We start from the raw sequence: 13111 nt of genomic DNA, 5'->3' as shown, positions 1-13111 counted from the left end.
GAATAATCATTTGCTAATAATCAGACAAAATTTCATTAGAAAATAGAATACAGAACCATAAAGGTTAGTAGGAGCTTACAGCAAATTTTCAAAAGATGCATGAGTGAGACATTTGTCACTTTCCCTAAACCCAGGAACCCTACTGCTTCTTGCATCCTTAGGAAAACCCAGTGAACAAATTCATGCTCAGATGTTTATGCTTCATTGTCCTTGTTTACTTGAAGCAAGTAAACAGTCTTTAAAAATGACACCTGGGAAATGGAGACAATTTATACTGCTAAATGACTTGATAATCTTCATGTTACAACATCAGTGGGAGGCTGGGCTCACACCTGTAATCCCAGCACTTTGGGAGGCCAAGGCAGGATTGCCTGTGGCAGGGAGTTCAAATCCAGCCTGGGCAACATAGTGAGATCCCTTCTTTACAAAAACAAAAAATAAAAATCAATAAATAAAGCGTCAGTGGGAGAACTGTTTCAGAACACAGACACTTGGAGTATCTTTCAAACATGCCACAGGGATAGATATTCCAAACTCTTTACCAAATCTGCATTCTTGTCTTCTTCCTGGCCATAGCAGACTTACTTTGTTTGGGGTAGACACATTAAGTGATCTCTAACAACAACAACAAAATGAGAATAGAAATGATGTATACCACTTTAAGACCTGGCCCATAAAAAGCTTCCATGCACTCTCTTCAGCACTCTTTTCCTCCTCCTGGATGAGACAGTCACAGAGACTGTTGGAGCCATATGTTAAAGTCACCAAATCTTCATTAGCCTCTGTCCCTAGAAGAACCATCAGTTGATCTGTACACTCACCCAAGATTGTTATGTGAATAAGAAATATACTACATGGTTTTTAAATGTGTTATACAGGTTGAATATCCCTAATCCAAAAGAGCAAAATACTCTAAAATCCAAAACTTTTTGAGTGACAAAATGGCATTCAAAGTTAATGCTTATTGGAGCATTTCAGATTTCCAGGTTAGGTATGTTCAACTGGTGATGTGGTTAGGCTTTGTGTCTCCACCCAAATCTCATCTTGAATTGTAATCCCCATAATCCCCACGTGTCAAGAGAGAGACCAGGTGGAGGTAATTGAATCATGGAGGCAGTTTCCCCCATGCTGTTCTCGTGACAGTGAGTGAGTTCTCATAAGATCTGATGATTTTATAAGGAGCTCCTCCCTTTCACTCAGCACTTCTCCTTCTTGCCGCCTGGTGAAGAAGGTGCCCTCCTTCTCCTTTGCCTTCCACCATGATTGTAAGTTTCCTGAGGCCTCCCCAGGGATGCTGAACTGTGAGTCAATTAAACGTCTTTCCTTTATAAATTATCCAGACTTGGGCAGTACTTTATAGCAGTATGAAAATGAACTAACACAACCTGTGAGTCTAATGTGAATATTCCAAATCCCAAAAAATCTAAAATCCAAGACACTTCTGTTCCCAAGCATTTTGATTAAGGGATATTTGAAGGCCTAATTGCTACAGCAGCAAGTTAACTAATGTAGCACATTGTTTGTGGTTTATACTTTGCTTCACATGCAGCCTGGCCAAATTCATTCTTGATGGAGCAGTAGAGAGACCACTTTTATGGAGAGATCACTGCACAAAAGAGGTGAACAAAAAGTCAGAGAATGTATACCATCTTGTAAATCACTAGCATCCGTTTCTCACCTGAAGGTTAAAAATGCACTAGTTTCAATAAAAAGTCTCTGGGAATAAATAAAAGATCATAATTCTTGGATTTGATTTTTTAATCTTTTATCTGGTTTTTGGTCTTTGCTATGGTCTGAATGTTTGTGTCCCTTCAGAACTCATATGTTGAAATCCTAACCCCCAATGTGATGGTATTAGGAGGTGGGGTCTTTGGGAGATGATTAGATCATGTGGGCAGAGACTTCATCAATGAGATGAGTGTCCTTTTATAAAAGACCCCACAGAGCTAGCTTGCCCCTGTCACCATGTGGGGACACAGCTAGAAGGTTCCATATATGAACCAGGAATGTGCCCTCATCAAGTACTGAATCTGCCGACCCTATGGTCTTAGACTTCCTGGCCTCCAGTACTATGAGAAATAAATTTCTATTGTTTATAAGCTGCCTAGTCTATGGCATTTTGTTAAAGCAGCCCGAACAAAGACAGTCTTTATTCTTCTAGTTGGATAGAGGTTCCATGATGGTAAGACCTTTGAATCATTTATTGTAGCAGTCCCAGTTCCTAGGAGACTCCTGGAATAATAGGCATACAGTATGTGTTCATAGAGTTGTAAACTAACGTAATGAATATAAGGTGGATAAAGACAAATTTATCTGATTTCCACCCTGAAACTTGGCCAGCAGTTTTCATTTGGCAGAGAAAAGATTTCCTCTGACACAGATATGTGATTAAACACAAAACACGTGCATGTCAGATAGTCAGTTTACAAATTCATTTCACATTATATCTATCAAATGTATCTAGAGACTGAAGGCAGCTAGCAAGTTTGTTGAGTGCAGAGGTCCCTTTTCCTGCCATCCTCTTCTTTTATCAGCATCAACTTTAACTCCCCGGCACCTTTCCAACTCTAATTTTGCACAAGCTTGCGACCCAATGGCAGAGAGCCAGGTATTTACTCTCTCCTTATTATCCCAAGCAAATGGCTTAGCATTAAACAGCCAGTAAATCACAATTTCCATGTGTGAGAAGGTCCAACTCCAAAGTATTTAGTCTTAAAATGGGTCTATTGGTGCCAGCTACATAGTCAAAATGTTTGAAAGATGGGCTGTATACATACCACCTTCTTTCCTTTTCAGAGTTGTAGCTATTGGTTGCTAATTCATTTATGTATTAGGGTCCTTCAGAGAAATGGAACTAATAGGATGTGAGTATAAAGAGATTTATTAAGATATTGGCTCATACTTTGTGGAGCCTTGGCCAGCTTGATATCTAGTGGAGGGGTCTGGCAAGCTGGAGCCTCAGAAAACAGTTACAGTTCAAGTCCAAAGGCAGGGTATTGGTGAACAAGGGAAGCCAATATTACAGATGATGTCTTAAGAACACTCTTTTTCTCTGGGGAGGTCTGTCTTTGTTCTTTTCAGGCCTTAAACTGATTCAATGATGCCCCTTCACATTATGGAGGGCAATCTGCTTTACTTAACGTCCACCAGCTTAAATGTATTGAGAGTCATAGCAAAAACCACAATTACTTTTGCATCCGTGTAATCTCAAAAACACCCTTACAGAACTATCCAGAATAATGCTTGACCAAACACTTGGACACTATGGCCCAGACAAGTTAAACACATAAAATCAACCATCACAGTTCACTTGCTTGCTCTTTTGTTTTTGGTTGTTTTTTTCTTTGCTCTAATTCTCTTAGGTCCTTGAGGTCATCATTATTTCCATAGGGGTCATCTAATATGAAACCTTGTTGTGACCTGGAGAGTCCTAAGTCCACATTCCAGCTTCCCCACTGGCTTAGTGTGTAACAAAGTGCTTTGCCACCTCCAGTTCTGCCTCTGTGAATGGAGCTATTTTGCCTGCCTAAGCTCATTATCATTAACAAATGGGATAAAACCATATTGAGAAGCTCTGTAAACACAAATTCACATTGAAACTGCTAACATTGTTTATGTATCAAAGGTCCTACCTTTCAAAACAACAAATGAGAAAATAGAAAATTCTGCAGGTGAAGCACATTTCAGTTGAGTAACTGCCTCATTGGAATAAAGAAAGACCAAATTCAGAAAGTAAGTTTATTAGTGAGGGAACAATGATTTTAAGGGTTAAGTGACGTAGGTGATTGATAAAGATGCCAGGAACAGTATCGAATTTAGAGTACACAGAATATTCATGTCTAAAGTCAGGCCTATTGGGGAGTTAGCACACCATTCATCCTTCCCCGGTGAACTTAGTCCTGGCTGGACGTTAGGTGGCGTGGGAGTGCTGTGACAGCTAGAGTCAGGGGAGCTCTGATCACATGCGACTGTTCACGAGAATCTAGTAGGGGACTAAACAGAACTTAACCACTTCTCCACTTACAATGTACAGTTGACTCTTGAACAACACTAGCTGGAAGTGTGTGGGTCCACTTATATGTGGATTTTTGCCAATAAATATAGTTGCCCCTCTGAATTTGCAGCTTCAGCATCCACAGCCAAAGGCAGATCAAAGATACAGGACAGGAAGGACCAACTTCTCTTATCTGCAGGTTCCACAGTGCCAAGTGTGGGATTTGAGTGTGTGTGGGTTTTGGTATCCGGGGTGGTCCTGGAAGCAACGCACCATGGATAACAAGGGATCACCATACAGTTAATATCTCACATGTGATTCAATTCTCGACTATCATGTGGTTGTCAGTCTCCACCACTCAGGGGGCCTCTATGCCTAACATTCTTAACCAGACTGGTTCTTATAACTTCAAAAAATTGAGGAATTTCCAGAGATTGGGGAACAATTTTCTTGCTCAAACCTTATATTCACCACCACGGTAGCCCCCTTCTGACACTTTAGATTTAAGTTTCTTTTTCCTTTTTTTTTTTTTTTTTTTTAGCAAAAATGCCAAAACCACTCTCAGAGGGCTAGCCTTGCCCTATGGCCCCTCCCGGTCAGTAGTCCAACATGGGTGTAGTTCCCAAGATCAATGTTCATTGTTCTTTGATAAGTTGACCCAGGGACAAAGGTGGGGATCTATTAAGCCCAGGCTGTTTCTTTGCAGACTCTCCTTTCCAGAAGTTCAAAAATATCATGGGATTCTCTCTCACCCAAGGTCACTTGTTACAGAACCATGTCTCGGGTATGCCTAGACATCCTGTTAACAAGCATTAGTATCTAGTCCTGCTTGAAACTTCTTGAGCCACTGGAGATGCCAATGAAGTAATTTTGCCATTGAACCAAAGATTATGTGGGTTCAGAAAACCTGGAGAAGACAAAACCAAGATTCACCAAAGACCATATTATAAACCTCTCGCGACATGCTTGCTGTGTGAAAAAAAAATGCAGTTTCCTTTTACTTCATTTATAATAAACAGATGTGTTCTTAAAAGCAGCACTGTGTTTCTGAATACATCACACTTTTGATACTCAATATGCAAAGATATTTACATCTACATTTTTTTTTCCTGTGAGAACTGGAACAAAGATAAGTTTATAGTGTGCTTTTATTCCCTTTGTAATAATGGATGAATGGTTAACTTTCTTGGTGCAGCTTTGCGTGGTAGGCGGTTGTTTCAAAATGTGCAAAAAAAAAAATCAGTTTTATGAGCACTTTGCTCATATTGCTTCTCTGGCACTTTCCCTAGGAATGCCCCAGTGGTGTTGTTAATGAAGAAACCTTCAAAGAGATTTACTCGCAGTTCTTTCCACAGGGAGGTAAGTACAAATGTGGACTTGTTAACATACTATCAGAGTTACAATTATGCTTGCAGTGTTGAGTTTAGTTTAATTTTTCATAGCATGATGCTACATTTTTAATCGTTATGTAAAAGAATGCATAGCATGCAAGTGCATATAATTTTTAATGTATCATAAAAGCCAGCGACTTGGAAATTTTCAAATATCCAAGAGGATACTCTTTAGTTGAATACAACTATTACTGTGTGCCTAGTACTGTGTCTCTCAAATGCACAATGCTTTCTATTACGAGGGTGCTCAAAATGCCACAAAGCTCATTCACATGCATTATAGGTCTCACTTGATTCTCCCAACTCTCAAAATTAGGACAAACATAATTATCCTCAATTTACAGATATGAAATCTGGGGATTGGAGAAGGTAAATGGTTTGCTCCGGGCCACATATTGACTCAGTGGCAGATCTGGGTTATAACCTAGATTTTCTGCAGCCTCCCGTTGTATATTTTCTGCTGTTTTCTATTAGTAATTCTTTGCTGTGCTCCCTCATCTGAGAAAATTAAAACCATCCTAGATATTATTTTAATTGGTAAGAAAACACAAGGATAGCGTAAAGATAATACATGCATGTTAGAGATGAGAGAAAAGATATTCTTGCCATTGGACCTTACAGTTTTTCTTTCAATCACCTAACAGATGCCCAACTCATATTTGTCCCATAGCCTATGGTGTGCCCAGCCATGTGTGAGGTGCTGATCATGTAGGAGGAATAAGAGGAATAGGATGTGGTCTTTCTCCAAAATAATGTTATAGCTTAGTGTAGCAGATGGGCAATGTCAATCTCAAGTATAACTGTGATTATGGGAGTTAAAAACTAATATTCTGAGGGCACAGTGCTGGCATGATTGAATTAGCTGCAGGACAGAGAGGACATAAAAAGAGTCTCACCAGATGAGTTGAACCTGAGCTGAAGTTGTTGCCATTCAGAAAGCATCTACTATGTGCCTGCCCCTGGCATGCCTCACCATCTAACAACCCCATCTGTAACCCTCATTTTTTAATAGATATACACGTGAAAAGTAAGGTGCAGAGAGTTTGATCCATTTCCAAAGTATATAGTCTTGCTCTCCCATTATACCTCTCAGGAGAAGTTCACTTCTCCTGAGAGTATGATGTCTTCCCGCTTTAAAAGCCAGTAGGGACATGACGTTTTAGGCAAATGGGACACTTGGGTCAGAGCATAGAACTGAAGGTGGGCATTTGCAGGAAATTGCCAGGATTTGGGTGTGAATAGGGTAGAGAGTGTACAATGGAGGGTGAAATGTCCTAGACAGTCAAGGATGCCATATGAAGAAATGGGACTTTATCCTTGAGGTGAAGCAAAGCCACTGAGAAGTTTAAGTGGGATCTGTTACAGTCAGATTTGTGTTTGGGATACATTTCGCTGATAGGTCTGTGGAAGATTAGCTTGAGGTCAGCAATACTGCAGGCGGGGGAGACTAATTAGAAGATTACTACTGTAGGAGGCAAAACAATAAGGTCTTTAAACAAGGATTTGCATAGGAGAAATTGAGAAGTGGGGACAGATTACAGACATAGATGACAAAAATGGAAGAATTTAGTGATGAACTAGCTTTTTGTGGCATAAAAAGATGAAGAGAGGAGTTTCTGATGCCTTCCAGGATTCCATCATGGACACCAGGTGACTCTTTACATGAGTAGTAGTGGGATAATGATCTCAGTTTTGGACAAATTACATCTGAGGTGCCTGCGGGGATTTAGACTCAACTAGAAGTTGGTACAAATTTGAGGCTCAGAGGACAAGTCAGAGAAAGAGACAGGGATTTGAGAATTATTAATCAAGAAGTAGTGGTTAAATCCATGATGTAGATGAGGTTACTGGGGGAGTTATAAAAGGTGATGAGCTCCATGAGGCCAGCAGGAAACCCCAGAACACATGTCAAGAACCATAAGGAAAAGGCATCCACAAAGGAGATGGAGAATGAACAGTTTATGGAAATAAACACAACAGAGATCGATAGTTCAGAAATGAAACAATGAAGTCTAGTAAGGTAAGAATCAGGTCTCTTTGGGGTGTGGCAACATGGGAGTCTTTACTGGGCATGATCAGGACAGCCCAAGTGCCCTGGATGAAGTACTAGGGAGTGGAGCGCATTAGCAGAAGCCACATTGCAGAGGGTGAAAAGGATGATGAGAAGGAAGCAGCGACCACCAATAGAGACAGCACTTACAGAAAGCTTTGCTGGGACAGTGAAGTGATGAGGAGGAAACTGGCCATAGTGCTGGGTAGATACCAGTGGAAGACTTTAGTTTTAATGTAGAAGAGATTGGACATTGTTTATACACAGGGAAGGAGCTGGTAAAGGAGATGTTAATAGCTTTCGGATAGAAAAGAAAAAAGATAAATAGGATTCAGATTTGGAGGAAAAAGATAGTGATGGGATGGGATGGTGGAGTCCATGAATCGGAAGTTCAGGAAGAATGTTTTACCTCAAGTCAGGAAGGAACCATCTAGTACTTCCTTTCAACTCTGACGTCTACTCAACATAGGGGACAATTGTTTCTCTCTGTGATTATGGCCAGAGTTGACTTTGCCATTGACCTTGCTAATTGGCCTTTTATTTTACTAATTTCCACTTAAAGGAGCCACCATTATCTCCTGCCAAAATAAACACAGTAGTCTCCAAACTGACTTCTCTGATTCTGATGACCCCTCCCCGAACCATAGTCTACTCTTAAAAATGAGTCAGACTGATCCCATTAAAATGTAAGCAAATTATGTTACTGCTCTGCTCAAAACCATACCATTCCATAGAACATAAGCCACAACCTATAGAGTGGCCTACAAATGGTGGCCATCCCACCAGCACACCAGCCATGCTGCTGCTCCTGGGTCTTTGAACTTGCTGTTCCCTCTGCCTGAAATTCTCTTCTCCCAAATATCTATCTCAAGATCTCATCACCTTTGCATTTACTCCAATGCCACTTTCTCAGTGAGACTTGCCCTGATCACTCTATCTTAAATTGCAACGCCTTGAACATTCCTCCTTCCCCTGCTTTATGTCTCTCTATAGCACTTGAGACAATCCAATAATATATATTTCACTTGTACTATTGTTGTTTTTGTCTTTCTCTCCACTAGAATGTCAGCTCCAGGGGAACAGAAGATTTCTCCACTTTGTTTACTGTTGTATCCACAGGTCATGGGACAGTAACTGACAAGTAATAACACTTGATAAATACTTTTTGCATGAATGAATGAATGACACCCACCTCACGTGGTGGCTATCACTGTACAACGGAATAGTATCTGTAAAAGGCTCTTTGAAAAGTGTACAGCACTTAAGTATTAGTTGTTTCATACAAGAGTCAGGTTTCCTTTGGGGTTTTAATCCCATTTGGTTTTAGCTAGTTTCGTGGATTTCAAACAATTTTGTGCCTGACTTGTCAAAACAATTTTTTGTTTTCCATGGTCTCTTAAAAGAATTAAATTAGAATTCTAAGAAAACACAGGAAGACTTGTTATTAAGTGAATTTGGATATACTTTGGACGACAACTCTCCCACCCCATCTCATTACTACAGTGCAGAGGGGAGGGCCCTTCTCACAGACCACAGACAGGTATTGGTTATAGTACCTGATGCCAGGATTATAATGGGTTCACTGTCTGCAGTAATGAGAGATTAATTTGGGGAATTAATTAACTACCTCATATTTTTCTAAATTGTTTAAAACCCATGGATTTTTTAAAGAGAAATTATATTTACTGAGTGCCTACCAACATCTTAATAAGCATTAATATCAAAGCACCAATGCAGATGAAAATCCTCATTTTTCAATCATTTCAAATCAAGTTATTACATACTAAAACTTGGATACAGCTCCACATTAAAATTATATCTTTATTTGAAAAATAACATTTCCGCATCAGAGAACATCTTCTTAAACAGAGCACATCTATTTTGCAAAGGATTCCTGTTACGAAATCCAAAGGGATTAGGGATTTGAGAAAAAATTACTGTTACACTCTTAACAATTATTTGATTATTCATGTTAATTGAATGCAGAAATCTGAACACGAGGCATTGCTGAAGGAAATGAAATAAAAGAATTATGATTTGCTTTGCATTAAAAAAATTAATATCATACATACAAATTGTTTCTTATACGTGGCCAGAAAAGGAAAAATGTCCTAAGGAAGAACGTGATCTCTGATGGCAAACAAATTCATATGATGGCCATCCTTACACTTCCATTCCACGGAGCCATCGTTTATTCAGGATGATGGTCTGAATGCAACAGGTTTTCTCATTATGAACAGTAACACTGATGGGTCCATAAATCACAACATCTCACCATTTCCTCCAGGAAAGTGCTTTGTCGTATCTACAGAACTCTCTGCAATTTGTATTGTGTCAGGCTGTTAGCTTTCTCTACTGCTTTGTGAAACAGTTTATCAAGCCCAACTTGCTTGGTGAGCTGGATGTCAGGAAAAACTGGATTGAACACAAGCCTCTTGTCTGCAGGGGATAAAGTATGGCTACTCTAAGGCAAGCAGAGAGGAGACGGCTTGTTGGTGCTACTGCCTATATGGTTACGCAACAACTTTTTAAACTCCACATATAATAGCAGCTTAACATGTAAGCTTTTAGTTCACTAAACATTTTTAAAGCCCATAAAAATCATAGTTTCCTGGGCTATTTCTGCTCATGTTGTAGGAATGCACTTATGTTGTCTACACTAGGCATCTAATAGACAGCTGTTGAATGAATGAATGAATGAACGAGCTCAAGTCATAATAATCTATCAATAAACATTTATTAAGCAGCTGCTGTGTGCAAGGCACTTGAGTCAGATGAGTTCTGTAGACATAAAGATTAGAATTTAAAAAAGACTTCACCCACTGAGTATCCTTGTCCTAGGACAATATTTCTAACAATTTTTCAGGGTGATTTACAGAGGGCTTATTGACGGAAGCTACTATTCATGCATATGAACTTGCCTTACCACAGTAACGATGTCATGAATTGTATATTCCAATACATGAAGCTAATTCTATTCTTTGTGCTTGAATTCGATGGGAGTAGGGCTTTGGGATAGGAAAAAGAAATAAACCAGATTGATTTCATTCTACAAACCTGGGGCATGATAATCAAGTGTGTTTGTTCCAATACTATGAAAAACGAACTCAAGGGTTATTTGCTATATGCATTGTGTTCTCAATATAATTGGGTTAAGACCTTTGGACTAAGACAGTTCAGAGTTTGTGGATAGACTGCTACCTATCAAGGTATGTAACCTCGAGTAGTTTACTTTTCTTGGCTCAGGTTGTTTCTCTGTAAAATGTAGGAGTCACATCAAAGGAATCCTTGGGTTTTTTCCTACTCTAGTATCCTTGATTTCTAAGAGGTGGTATAGGAATATCTTGATTTCATTACCAACTCTACCATGAAGTAACTAGGTGACCTCAGTATGTCACTAAAAGTCCCTATTTTTACCTTTGTTCAATGTAAATACAATGCTAAATAATATCCAAAATGTCTTCCCATCCTAAGAATCTGTAAAGTTTGTTGCTCAACTATCAAATCTCAACATTTATTTTTCAGCTTCACAAGTAAAATTATAAGAAACTGAGGCAATCTCAGCTTAACAAACTCAGTAACTATTTTTGTTATTTAAAGAAATGTGATCACGAAGAGATCATAGACGGAGAAGGGAGATCATTGTTACATCTTTTAAGCCCTGGACTGTACTGACATCTAGATTCCAAGAAGCCAGTTATTCACTCTTTTAACAAATATTTATTGAGTGCTTAAGAACACAGTGGAGTAAAACCAGAACCATAGATGCTTCTGTAGACAGTTTCTCTTTTCGTCATTTTATCCAGTTTTCTGCCTCGCTGGACATTCCTATGCCTTTGCTTCTTTCTCTCACCCAATCAAAGCAAGTAGCTTCACTCCTCTTCTTTCAAACTTTCCACTGTCTTCAAGCGCTTGCCAGAAGAAATCCAAACTCCATCAGAAGGACCATTGCTTTTTAGGACATAATTTTCTTGTCTTTTATTGAGCGGAAAATTGCATTAAATTAGAGCTCGTCACCTAGACACACAACAGAAATCCTAAAAAGACAGAAAGTTATTTAAGGTGAAAAGATGTTACATTTGTAAAAGATTTGATCACATGTGTTTAAGGTAGTTGAAATAAAAGTGGCTTGTCCAGGAAATAATAGCTAATATTTATTGAAATTTTAATAAGCATATAGGCTTATTTCTAAACACTTTGCAAATAGTGTCTCATTTAAACTTTATAAGATCTCTATGAAGGCCGGGCACAGTGGCTCACACTTGTAAATCCCAGCACTTTGGGAGGCTGAGGCAGGCGTATCACCTGAGGTCAGGAGTTTGAGACCAGTCTGGCCAACGTGATGAAACCCTGTCTCTACTAACCATACAAAACTTCGCCAGGTGTGGTGGCAGGTGCCTGTAATCCCAACTACTTGGGAGGCTGAGGTAGGAGAATTGCTTGAACCTAGGAGGTGGAGGTTGCAGTGAGCCGAGATCGTGCCATTGCACTCCAGCCTGGGGCCAAGAGCAAGACTTTGTCTCAAAAAAAAAAACAAAAAACAAAAACAAACTCTGTGAAGTACATACTGATATTGTTGTTATTTTGTAGATGAGGAAACTGAGCCACACAAAGGTAAAACAACTTGCTTGAGGTCATGCACTTAATCTTTGGGGAAGCTGAGATTTAAATTCAGGCAGTCTGACTCTACTATGCTATTACCAAAACCTCTGTGCATGGATTGTCTAGACTGGGAAGCTGCTGTAACTTCTAAAAGAACTGCCGAGGCACATTTAGAAGAACAGGATGTCCTCTGTACCACATTGAAAGCGTAATTCCCACATGTCAAGCTTTAAGCTAGAAAAACTCCATTTGAGAAGGATAGTAATTATCACATACCCATGTTCTTTTTTTTTTTTTTTTTTGATTAAAAAAATAGCAAACATCGTTTGCTTTGAGCCATTATTCACAGTGAGTACTGCTTGCTAAGGTAAAAACATTTACTCTGATTGTAAAAACAGGGTAACAAGAGACTTGCTTAATGAAGCTCATTATAAAATATGCAAAATCTCTTTTTTTTTCCTCCTCCGAAAATAAGTTTAACACACCATCGATCAATTCACATCTCCAGAGGGCACTATGTAGTTCAAGAAGTCTGTGAAAAAGTACTGTTGAGAGTAAAACAAGTTTGCAAGTTGAAATAAGCTGTCAATTCTTTATAACTCTATAATGGAGCTCCCCAACAACAGAACTAAGTTTATGGTAATTAAACCCCTGGCTCCATAGGCAAAAGGATTTCTTCCTGCAACTTATCAATACTGGATGGACGTCCACTCTAGATGTCACAGTGTTACATATTATTTAGACCCAATTTTGGTGCTTGGTTAGTTCACTGAAAATAGTGCTAGTAATTCCTGTGTTTAAAGATGAGTAGTTCCTCATAGCATATTAAAAAGGTGAGAGATGACCGAAGATGCCACTGTCATTTTGAGAAATTGAGTGTACAATCTACCTCATGAAATGTATAGCCTTCAGTAATGTTAATTACCACACTGAAGCATTCAGGAAAAACAACTTATAAGGAGGCCGTGGGCCCTGAGAGCCAGGAGAGAAATTTAGATGACCTCTGACCTCTCTTATCTGGGGAGGGCAATTCTGTACTCCTGTTACTGTGACTTAGCTTCCTGACAGCCTATA

The 13111-nt window shown here is 39.2% G+C and overlaps 2 protein-coding genes across 8 annotated transcripts in view; one reads left to right on the top strand and one right to left on the bottom strand.

Annotated features, from left to right (window-relative positions):
* Nucleotides 1–13111, top strand: part of KCNIP4 (potassium voltage-gated channel interacting protein 4) — a 1213657-nt gene that overhangs the window by 1178846 nt on the left and 21700 nt on the right. For all 7 annotated transcript variants that reach the window (XM_025385254.1, XM_025385250.1, XM_025385255.1 and 4 more), the window contains one exon: nucleotides 5284–5353. In XM_025385254.1, the coding sequence (XP_025241039.1) occupies nucleotides 5284–5353 (70 nt within the window). The remainder of the gene's footprint in view (nucleotides 1–5283; nucleotides 5354–13111) is intronic.
* Nucleotides 11136–13111, bottom strand: part of PACRGL (parkin coregulated like) — a 47815-nt gene continuing 45839 nt past the window's right edge. Inside the window, exon 10 of the transcript XR_003119421.1 lies at nucleotides 11136–11472. The gene's annotated coding sequence lies outside the window, so the exon portion shown is untranslated. The remainder of the gene's footprint in view (nucleotides 11473–13111) is intronic.

The sequence above is a fragment of the Theropithecus gelada genome, chromosome 5 (assembly GCF_003255815.1).
Source record: "Theropithecus gelada isolate Dixy chromosome 5, Tgel_1.0, whole genome shotgun sequence".
Classification (NCBI taxonomy): domain Eukaryota; kingdom Metazoa; phylum Chordata; class Mammalia; order Primates; family Cercopithecidae; genus Theropithecus; species Theropithecus gelada.
Note: the sequence above shows the minus strand (reverse complement) of the source record. Positions and strands in the feature narration are given on the sequence as shown.